At 38.7% G+C, this 11,647-nt stretch overlaps 1 protein-coding gene across 1 annotated transcript in view; it reads left to right on the top strand.

Annotated features, from left to right (window-relative positions):
• The window catches only part of LOC108674459, a 17,014-nt gene extending 7,382 nt beyond the window's left edge, over positions 1–9,632 (top strand). Inside the window, exons 2-16 of the mRNA XM_018162408.2 lie at positions 826–952; positions 1,433–1,588; positions 1,924–2,094; positions 2,346–2,590; positions 2,769–2,991; positions 3,283–3,543; positions 3,759–3,915; positions 4,976–5,167; positions 5,526–6,191; positions 6,405–6,556; positions 6,736–6,925; positions 7,715–7,916; positions 8,301–8,658; positions 8,892–9,019; positions 9,508–9,632. Of these exons, the coding sequence (XP_018017897.1) occupies positions 826–952; positions 1,433–1,588; positions 1,924–2,094; positions 2,346–2,590; positions 2,769–2,991; positions 3,283–3,543; positions 3,759–3,915; positions 4,976–5,167; positions 5,526–6,191; positions 6,405–6,556; positions 6,736–6,925; positions 7,715–7,916; positions 8,301–8,658; positions 8,892–9,019; positions 9,508–9,616 (3,337 nt within the window). The 3' untranslated portion in view covers positions 9,617–9,632. The remainder of the gene's footprint in view (positions 1–825; positions 953–1,432; positions 1,589–1,923; positions 2,095–2,345; positions 2,591–2,768; positions 2,992–3,282; positions 3,544–3,758; positions 3,916–4,975; positions 5,168–5,525; positions 6,192–6,404; positions 6,557–6,735; positions 6,926–7,714; positions 7,917–8,300; positions 8,659–8,891; positions 9,020–9,507) is intronic.
• The last annotated feature ends 2,015 nt before the right edge of the window (positions 9,633–11,647 follow it).

The following is an 11,647-nucleotide window of genomic DNA, read 5'->3' as shown; positions in this document are numbered from 1 at the left end:
GCAGTAGATCCCGTTAGAACGCAGTAGATCCCGTTAGAACGCAGTAGATCCCGTTAGAACGCAGTAGATCCCGTTAGAACGTAGTAGATCGCGTTAGAACGCATTAGATCGCGTTAGAACGCATTAGATCGCGTTAGAACGCATTAGATCGCGTTAGAACGCATTAGATCGCGTTAGAACGCATTAGATCGCGTTAGAACGCAGTAGATCGCGTTAGAACGCAGTAGATCGCGTCAGAACGCAGTAGATCGTGTTAGAACGCAGTAGATCCCGTTAGAACGCAGTATATCCCGTTAGAAAGCAGAAGATCCCTTTAGAATGCAATAGATCGCGTTGGAACGCAATAGATCGCGTTAGAACGCAATAGATCGCGTTAGAACGCAACAGATCGCGTTAGAACGCAACAGATCGCGTTAGAACGCAACAGATCGTGTTAGAACGCAGTAGATCCCGTTAGACCGCAATAGATCCCGTTAGAACGCAGTAGATCCCGTTAGACCGCAATAGATCCTGTTAGAACGCAGTAGATCCCGTTATAACGCATTAGATTGTGTTAGAATAAATAATAGATTGCTGATCAATCCATGTATTTTATGATCGGTCGATTTAAGGACGAGGTAGCTGATGGAAAGCTTGAAAAAACGAGCTGAAAGGCCCTACTCTACAGCCTGGGTCCATGCAAATATTGTTTTCATACAAATTAGCTAGATATTGAAATCTTGTAATAGATAATGAAACATATTCTTTGGTGTGACTGCTATTGGGAGTCTTGGGTCAGTCTGAGATACACGTTAGTACATAGCCTAATTATTTTCAATCTTGCAGAGTGTTGATCATCAAGAGGCGTCACTTCATGTACAAGCTTGGAGCCATGAATCTATCTAAGAGAGATATTTTGGCTTATTTTGAGTATGAAACTTTGCTTCTTGAACTTATTGGCGTGAGAAGAAAGGTACGTTATTTGATGAGTTTTGTTTTGTTAACTCCATTTTGATTAAGTTTGAACTTGTGCTAATCTGTGCCATTAGGTAAAGGTGCAAGTATAATTTATATCTCTGTATTTAATCTGAAGGTGAACAAAGAACATACCATGTTATATTGATCATTCAACTAAATATTTTTCACAATGATTTCTGCACAAGCATCAACCTTTATTAATCTAATAGTTTGGTGGTTTTATGTTTTTATTTTTTGCATTGTGCTTATGTTGACCATAAAAATATTGATACATTTTTATTACTAATTTGGTCAAAATGAATGAAATTGTACTTTTTTTCAACATTATTACTCATGAAATCATATTGAATATTCACTGTAGTGTACTGTAGTAAATATCTATATATATTTAAAGCATTATCTATATGATAGGGGTTTAAATTTGGCTTTTGTAAAACTTTTTTCCCAAAACTTTATGCAATGCCATTGTTTTCAGAAAATGCGAATGTTTGAGAAAGTTCCACAGATTGAACACTGTATTTTCAAAAGACTTCACAAGCTGCTTAGTTTGGCTACACAACGCTTTCCTCATGACTTGCAACTATGGGAAAAGAGGATCCGTTTCTGCAAGAGCATTGGCTTCCCGACAGTTGTAAGTTCAAAATAAAGGAAGAATAAAACCCTTAAAAAATAGGTTTATTTAGTTGTATAACATATACCATAATGCTTTCAAATACAAAATATATATCTTGTAGTACTGTAGGGAAAATGAACAATCACAGAATTAAGTAGCAGTGTTTCAAAGCATTTTTTCCAGTATTAATTTTGAGCAAATGCTTGTAACATTAAAATTTGAGAATAAAAGCTACTCAGCCAAGACATAATTTATTCAAGTTCAAATGATTCTTTCATGAAATGCTGTCTTGTTCTACTTTTTATCTTTGATTACTTATATTGCCATGCATTATATATGTCTACTGGTTCCAGGTTTATCATGCCTACCGAGAAATGAGCAGAAAGCATCCACGCATTCTTTCTGTGTGGATTGACTGGGCTCGTTATGAGGTCTCCATGTTTGGCAAATTTGAAAAAGCCCGAGAGATTTTGGTCTCCCAGGCAGTCATGCACCATCCTGGCAGTAAGCCTCTCTTCAGAGAGGTTCGCAGAATACTTTTTATTATTTGTACAGATGACATTTTTTCAGTTGGAAAGACGCCAATAACAATGTATATAAACGTAGGATGTGCAAAGAATAACCCTAAGTGACCACTGTCGTCTTGTATTGACTATTTGAGTATGGTTTGGTAATTATTCAAAATTCTCATCCATTCTAAGTAAGTATCATGTGTCAAAATTGATTAATAATTGAGTGTTTTCAACCTTATTTTCATGCTTATTAAATATTTCAGATATTCCGCTTTGAGCTGATGTATTGTGAACATCTGTTCCATGGCCGCTACACCGGTGATCCAGCCAATGATGGCAGTGTTGAAGTTCTCAGTGATAGCATGAGGAAAATATTTGCTTGTGATGGAGCTCGTCTGGTGTTTGAAGAAGCAGTAGCTGAGCACCCTGATGTATCAACTGCCATCGAGTTCTATCATGTAGCCCAGCATTTCTCTTTTGCTGCCAAGTTGACTGAAGAAATTTTTCAGTGAGTTATATAAATCCTTTCTTGATTACCTGCTGGACTATAGTTTGATTAATCAAATTCAATTTATTATGTTTGGTAACTAAATTTTATTACAGTGAAGTTCTCTTCCATTATGATTATAAATTTTTCAATTTTGTTCCTTATTATGACAAAAATTACTGTACAGTGATATTTACAGGAAAATCTGTCAAGCGCACGATGGAAAGGCTGAGGTGAGACTGTTGAAGGCTGAGCGAGAAGCCCTTGAGTTGCTTTTGGATCCTCTGGAGAATGAAGATCAAGAAGAGACTTCAGCTGGGGAGGAGTACCTGGCTCCTTACCTGCTGTATGTTCAAGCTCAAAAAAAGAAGAAACTTCAAGCTGGTTTTTTAAAGTTCACAGCTGAAAACCGAGAAAAAGCTGTGAGTAGTGAATTTTGAAAATTTATTTTGGAAGTCTAATGCACTGACTACAGTTAGGCTTATCCTTTTCCCTACCTATTGATATTTTTGTCATCTTGTCATTTAACGTATAATTGTCTAATTTTATGTTTAACATAATGTTCAAATAAATAAATAGTCCATCTCACCTAATTTTATTCAGTAGTGTGGAACATAGTTTTTATCATAACATTGATTAAATGTTATCATTGAGCCTTACCACTGCAAAGCTACAATTTATTTTGATTTGTTCATTTAATTTGATTTCCACAGCTGCACCCGTTTTTGTACTCCACTCACTTATCACTCAGTGGGCAATCCAGCGGGTATGTCAACTCGAATAACCTCGTTGCCGGCATAAACTTCACTGAAGATGAAAACTCCCGACTCACTACATTATTTATGAGAGAAATATTGAGCCTGATGTATTATACTTGGAGATGCAGGCAAACACTTCACCTGCTGGCTGCAAGACTTGACAAGCTGTGTGATCCACAGATATCTTCACTCATGCCCAAGCAAATGCTCGTATGGGTCAGTGATACCATACCTTGTGCTGGTGTCGATATTCTTGTTGTACTTCAGACAAATCTTAGAGTGATGAACAATGAATTACCTAGCATGTAATACTATTAGCTGCGTAAATCATCCTAATATTTCTCATAAGCTGATAAATGACTATATTGATGTATTTAAGAAAGTTGATAAACCACCATAGAGATGTTTAAATAGTTTTATGAACATAACAGGTGACTGTTCAGCAAGAGTTCCCGGAGCTGGCGTGGCAGCACAGCACACAGGAGTTGCTGCAGCGCGTATGTGACGGCACGTCTGCTTGCGCTGCAGTCTACGCACTCGCTCAGCTGGCCAAGTCGGGCAGTGGGGGAAACGCCATGCTTATTGAAGGTTATTGTGATTATGATTATATAAGGCAATTACAATTACGATTTATTTTAGGTTATTGCTAGCATTTATTGTCTGTGTTAAGTGAGTCAGCTTGTTATTACTCTTATATTTCCTGGGTTTAGTAAATAGGTGGTGATTATGCTTGTTGAAGACAAGTCCATTACTTGCTGGCGTTTACTATAGTATTGTAGTAAAGTAGTGCCTAGTGTAGTAAAGTAGTATAGTAGTGCCAAGTGTAGTACCATATAGTAGAGTAGTGTCGGCGTTTAGGAATAGGCCAAGTTTGGCCTGTCACCGAGTCTTGTAATGCAGTATCTGTGTTTAGTAAGTCAGGTGCTAGTAATTACGCTTATTGACGGTTATCTTGCTGACTTTTATTGACTTTGTATAGAAAGTTATATTGCAATTATACTTATTGGGGATATTTATTGTCTGTATTTGGTAAGTCAGGTAGTAATTACGCTGATTAGAGTTACATATTGTCTGTTTGACAAGTCAGGTAGTAATTACGCATTTTGGAGATGGATATCGTCTGTGTTTGGTAAGTCGGGTAAATTTTTTAAGAAATCAATGTATTTTTATTTGCAAATTCGTTTACTAATAGGATCGTTTATTCAGGTTACAAAATTTGACATTGATGAAAGAAGGAGATTTACTGTAAATATTAGGAATGTTTCTGGTAGGAACAAATGTGTACGTTGTTTTTAAAACTTTTATGTATAGCTAGAATGATCCTTGTATTAATTATCGTTCACAGATGTTCTTGCTAAGCACGACGAGGCAGAGAGTTAAATGAAGAAACTATTCTTATTGATTGTTGCATTATCTAAGTGAGAAGCACAGTGCTTTTCAATCAGTTAAAGAAGTTGGAGTCTCTCATTCATGAGGCGTAGCACCGTTCAGCACTGCGTTTTGTGCCAAGATTACTTTTACGCCAACTTTTTAAAAAGCATCTTATTATTTTTCAAACAAAAAATTTGTTTAAAGGTTTTATTACATTTGGAAATGTACAAATTTTTGGAATGAAGGATATATCAATTAACGGTTGTATTTCTTGAAGTGTTCAAGAAGCTGGAGACTCGCCTGCCTGAGGCGTGGCGCCACTCCGCCTTGCGATGCGTGTTGGGTGCCCTGCAGCCTGGCCCCGAGCGCATGAGCTTCCTGGAACAACACAGCAACATTAGGAGCCTCGACCGGGTCCTTGTGACCAGCACCAGGCTGGCTCTTCTCTGGGCCACATACCAGGAACATGGTCAGTTATATCTTATAGAATTCCTTGGCAAGTAAATACGGTTAAATAACACTGGTTATGAGTTGATTTCGTCATAACTACGATCTATCAATCATATTTTGACCCACCTGGTGGTAATAATAGTCTATTTTAATTCGCTTGATCTTTGTTTGCTGTGCAAGTTTCGTGCAACCTTGAGTGCATTTGGTAAACATTCCTGTAATTATCTTTTACCCAAAATTAAGTTCCAACCTACGGGAACTTAATTTTAGACGTTTACGAGACATTAGCATGTTTAGCACAGGTTATAAGATAGGTTACATCTCATTCTAATTCTTTATTGTGGACGTTGCTAAGAACTTAGTGTCTGTATGGGCAGGCTTGTCGGCAGCAAGAAAGGTGTACGCCAAATACGAACTCTTCCCCCCGTTCTCCTCTGAACTCCACGCCACGATGTGCTTTTTGGAGCTGGGAGGCGACGCCAGCGTCCCTCTTATGGAGTCCATGGCAAAGTCACAAGATTCTCACGAGTACGTAGAGCCTGAAGATCAATGGGGCATCGATACCAAAGGAGACGGAGGAGCTTCTGATCAGGAGGATGAAATGAAATCTGTCAAAGAAACCGAAAGTGTGAGTGGCGAAGAACAGGAAGATGCTGCCAGCGATGAGGAAAGCCCGGACGAAAATGAAACTGAAAGTGTGAATGTGGAAGAACGGGAAAATGACCTTAGCGATGATGAAGTTGATAGCGATGAAAGTCAGGATGAAGTAGAAACAGAAAGCCTGGCTGGTGAAGAACTTGAAGATGATGCAAGTGAAGAGGAAGTGGAGGATGAGGAAAGCCATGATGATGTGGAAGGTGAAGACAACGATGGAGCTGAAAGCTCCAGTGATGATGAAATCAGTGACCATGAAGCGAAAATGCAGAAGCGTTTCCCCGTGAAAAAGAAGGAGACCAAACTCACTAAAAAACATGAGATTGATGTTGAAAGAATACGACGGATTTTCAAGACAGTGATTCGTCTACTTGGAGGAAAACATCATGGTAAGCTACTGGTCATTTAGTTTACCATTTTATTTAAATTGAGATTGCCATTGCATACCACAGAGTATTTTCGTTAACAAAATCTGTAAAATGATTCAAACCAACATTGATTCTCAATTGATCTCAGCTCAATGCTTCTCACTTTTTACATTTTCAAAGTATTGTAATTTGATATATGACATAATTTTTAGTGAACAATTTTCATGTTTACAGAGGTGTGGTTGGCTTACCGCCAGTTTGAAGTGCAGTTCGGAGACACCAAGAGTGTCTCTGGCGTCAATCAAGACGCGGAGCACCACATGGATGCCTGGTGCCTCCTCGCCTACAAGAATTCCCTGCTCGACATTCAACATGAGCGCTTTGTGGTGAGTGCTCTTAATTTACTGCAACTAAGGTATTTTGTAATTATTCGTTGTTTGGCTGTGTTCCCGCATTGTTATGTTTGCTTGAGTTGCCTTGTTTATTATTATGTAATTGGGTTGTTGATTTGCTTTCAAGGGTGAAATTTGTTCAAGTTCTGCCAATAATTTGTATTTTCTTCTAGGACGCGAGCGAGACAGTCGAGCAACTACATCCTGAAGGTGGCAGTGTCATCAAAATCACAGTGCCTCCGAAACCTTCATTCCTCAGGCAAATGCCTAAGAATTTCATAGCTAGATTAAACGCGGCCGAAGTGAAGCAACGTAATGCCTTCCTGGCTGCCATCGCTGCTATAGAAGCCCTTACCGATGACAGTGAGTGGTGTAACACCTCGCTTTGAGAGGGTGGTTTTTCCAACTGACAATGAATTCATTACTTCACTTGATATAGGTACCGATAATTCTGGACTATTTTATATGAGAGTGGCGTCATATTATCGTGATCTATCTTGGCATTTTATATCATCAGCCATCAATGCCACTTTCCTCTGTATTCCTTTATGGTTAATTGATATTTTTACCACACTTCTCTTCAACTTCACTTATTGTTTGTTTGTCTGTCTGCTACAAATCTTATAATCAATATTTGACACACTTCTACCTGTCTAATAGATCTGAAATTTCGCCCACTTGCGTAGAGTTGGAGACAATGCATGAATCAATTGACCGAATAAATAATAAAATTTAACAAATTCTTTTTTTCTCGTTCTTAATATTAAAAAATTTACAAATAATTATTATAAGTTTTAAAAATAAAGTAAAAATTTATTGTACATGTGTAACACCAGAGACACTGGCCTCTTTAGAAGTGTTGTCATTAAAAAGTAATTTTTAAACGCATATTATTCATTATGTTATCTGAATAACACTACCGTTTCTTGGCTATCCCTACCCTTTGATATTTTTTATGTTACCTGGTTTATGCAGCTATTTCTAATATTACACTACGCCATTTAATTTCTAAGAACCAGTCTTGCCTGCGCCTCAGGGCCGTATTCGCCACGACGTGCTCACTCTGCTGCTGGACGGTCGGCTACATTTGATATTTGTTACCTTGATTACCCTACTGTTTCTTGGCTATAGCCACGTCGTTTAATTGTACAGAACCAGACTCGCCTGCTCCCCTGGGCCGCACGTGGTACGACGTGCTCACTGTCCTCCTGGACGGTCGCCACATTCTGCCTCGCCGCGCCCCAGAAGCGGAGTCACGTCACGTCACCGCCCCCATTGATGGCTGCTTCAGAGACGCGCGACTACCAGAATCTTCATCCTTCTGCGGGGTAGCCAAGGCGTCTAAAACTAAGGTGTAAGTGACCGCGCCTAGAGCATGCGCCTACTGATAACCATGTGACTCTGCCAAGTGACTGCAGTAAGTGCACGCGAGTAATGACGGCTGAAAGTGACTGCTAAAACAAATCGCGTAAACTACTGCTTTACTTATTTATAACGACTAAAATAAACGATGACTCACTTATTTTTGAATTGACTATGCAAATGAGTATAAATTTCATTTTAAGTAAAAATTTCAGATCTGTTATTTCATTGAAGAAGTTTAGTAAATAACCATGCTTGCTGACCCGTGCTTGATAATTGTTATGAGCATTACCTTGTTACTTTATTGTAATGAGTTTAGTTCATCCCACTTTCGTCTTTATTTCATTGTTTATTTTATTTTATTTTTTTTTTGCAGGGTGAAAAGCAGCAGTTCTCTAAGCCTGCTCCCCGGCGAGCACTGCTCGGACGCGGTGCTGCGCCACAACAAATTTAGTGCAGTTACTTGCCGCAACCCGCGGGACGATCTTGACGCCATGCTCGCCAAGTCCGCAACTCTGAAGCCTGAGTTCCTGAAGAAGAAGGCATTGGATTCAGTCATGTCCAAGAAGGCGGCTAAGAAGAAAGCCAGAGAAGAGCGCCAGAAGACTGCAGGCAAAGGATGGGATCACATGAAGGCTCCTGAGATGACGCCTGAGATCGCTAACGACATAGAGCTGCTCAAGATGAGAGGCATCATCGATCCTAAACAAAGGTTTAAATCCACTCACATGAAGGTTGGTTTACATAAAGGGATCGAAGTTTTTTATGATCCAGATTGCGATTGTATTTACATAGTCGCTAATGATATTCCAAATTAATGCAATTGTATTTCAAATTATTTCAGAAGCCTGTGATTTAAAAAGCTATATTGAACTAGATAATTCTTTAAATGATGAGCCAAAATTTAAAGAGATGGTTATCTATTAGTTGTATTGCTGGTCTTGTTCTAACACTGTATTTCCTGCAGGTGACGCCGAAATACTTCCAAATAGCTAAGCTAAAGGACGACCCAATACACTTCTACAATCGCCTCACCAAGAAGCAGCGCAAGCCAACTCTGGCTGAAGAGATCATCAACGATCAGGAGCTTGTCAGGTTTGTGTGGCGCAATTGCTCTCTTCTTCATTCATATACATAATAATGCATACATAATGAGTATATAATGAGAACGCAATAATAATTTCATCATTATTAGGGTTGGTTATTACTGAATGCCCAAAGTAGCTGTTGAGTTTCATAGGTGATTAAGGGAGTATACGGCGATATGTATGACTAAGACAGTATACGTTTGCCTCTTTTAACGTATATTCTAATTATTTTGCCATAATTGCAAGATTATGTTAGTTTGAAGACAGATAAGTTTGCTACTTCACTCGAACTCATTTTCCTGTTTATTTATTTTTGCTGTTGTTTCGCCTCGGGTAAATCTTACTTATCTTGATCTGCGAAGGCCTCTGGGGCATGGAACTCAGCTTTCTTAAATCGATCAAAAAACATTCTGAGTTGGTTGAAATTTCTTTTGGATAAATATCGACATTCAAACGGTAAGAAAAAAATTATACATTTTCCGTTATTCTCCACAGTTATCAGAAGAGGAAGTTTACACAGCTTGTGGCCGCTCGCGAGTCTCACCGTTCGAAGAAACGCAAAGCGGGTGGAGATTTCATTGAAATCTCGAAAAATGCTAAATAAATTTAACCGAACTCAACAAATATTTTTCATCCTATGGATTAATTAATTATATAAGCTTGAAGTCTCTTTATCTGGCTGCCCTCATAGGATCACTAATTTTTATACTTAGTATGAAGTCCAAAGGTGCGCGAGGGAAGTGCTTACAAATTATTATTTGTTCACCCGATTATTATCGATAGCACGTTTATTGGAACTATATAACCCAGACGTAATCTATTTGAAAATGTTGACTAGTTTCACGTGGATTTGAACGTTATTCAATTAAATCAATTCATAATGACTCGAAATTTTCATGCTTCAGGGGCATTGTTCATTGTTCTTTTTAAACACGAAAACCATCGCGTCGAAGCTGTTTGAAATCCGTGCATCTCACCAAGTTCTGTATTTGATCACTTCAATCAAGGCATTGCGATGAATCCAGAGACAGTCGCTGAGTTGTTTCCGTGCGACAGACTGCATGGCAGAAGTTGCTCGTCGTCTCTCGTCGGAAGTGGACAGTGGTCTATATAATCACCTTACGAAGGGTCTGTGTTTGTATTTAGGTGACTTACGGTGCCCTGCGGTTGCCAATGAAATTGTTCTCATGCTTGGCTCGGAAATTCCGGGTCCTGTCTATAAAGTAGAAAGTTATCCGTGTCTGTAACATGATTAACGCTGTTGCGTGGATGAAGTCTTTGAGGGTATTTCAGGAATAGAAATTGTTGAATTTGAGATTTAGCCGAGCATGGGATAAAAGTGATAATAATGATAATCCTAAGCTGGTTTATGTAAGTGGGAACTGCTATTGCCCGGGAAAGTTCCATATGTAATTCATTGAAATGAAACGGCGATAGCGTCCTGCCTTTTCCAGATTACCGGGATATCAGTATTCCTTGAACTAGATACCTGTCAGGCGGTGTTGGAATGAATGATAAGGAATATCAGCCACACCCTATGTCAACAGACCCAGCTTGATATAACAGATGTCTAATCCAACGTGTCTTTGAAATTGCGAAGAAATAAATAACATTTACAAGTAGTTGATTATTAATGTCGAGTCTTTACTAATAAATCTCTCGAAAACTACTTTACACTTAGTTAAAGTATATTTTAATATAATCGTCATGCGAGTCGAGAAAATTAAAAGCTTTTTAAATGTAACGTCGCGAGTCTCGGCAGGTGCCTTCGTAGTGATAGTAATGCCCGTGTTGAAGAGAAGGCTGACATGGTGATTGTTGCTCGGGCTTATATGGGCACATTTTTGTTGAAATTGTTGAGCTCCTTTCCAATCGGACGGCTAATTCCCATTGTTCATAATTTTTTTACAAAACTATAGTTATGCGGCGGCAAGCTCTGTGTGTAATCGATACATTAATTGCTTTCATAATTTCAATCGCGATCTTTCTCTATTTATAAACTCGAATGATTTATTTAATGCAAATATGTTATTTTTAGTCTATATTCAATCCATTTTTCAATGTGCAAAGATACGCATGTGAACAGCATAAAATTTCTGTGCTTACAACGTGGTAAATTCAGCGTGGCAGTTGAGCATCATTTGGCATCGTTCATAGGAATCCTTCCTCACGCTATTTATCATTTGAATAATTGAGAACGAACGGATCCATCCAGTCAATTTTTCTGGGAAAGTTTAAATGAGTGTTTAAAGAGAGAATTGGTAGCGTCATCACAACGGCAGTCACAAAGAAGCGCTCTCGCGTCGCATTTTCTCTGCTTTGGAATTTCAAGTCGAGAAGCACTGAGGCGACGGGGGGGTGCGTATGGCCATTTGCATTTAAATGGAATAACGCGCTAGGCAGAGAAGTTACGGACTAAATTGCCCTTCATTTACGTCAAAAACCAACGTTCGATTTGTACAGAAATTTGCAAACATTATAAAGGAAAGTGCAGGAACTTGAAGCAGTTTGGTTACTGTCTAACAGAGAACCATTTCAGATTTAAGCAGCTTTCCGCCATTTTTGTAATTTTCTGTGGATGGAGATAACCTTGTATTTCTGCTAATGCAGTTTTTACCAATTATTTGAATATGGT

The sequence above is a fragment of the Hyalella azteca genome, unplaced genomic scaffold, assembly GCF_000764305.2.
Source record: "Hyalella azteca isolate HAZT.00-mixed unplaced genomic scaffold, Hazt_2.0.2 contig15353, whole genome shotgun sequence".
Classification (NCBI taxonomy): Eukaryota; Metazoa; Arthropoda; class Malacostraca; order Amphipoda; family Hyalellidae; genus Hyalella; species Hyalella azteca.
Note: the sequence above shows the minus strand (reverse complement) of the source record. Positions and strands in the feature narration are given on the sequence as shown.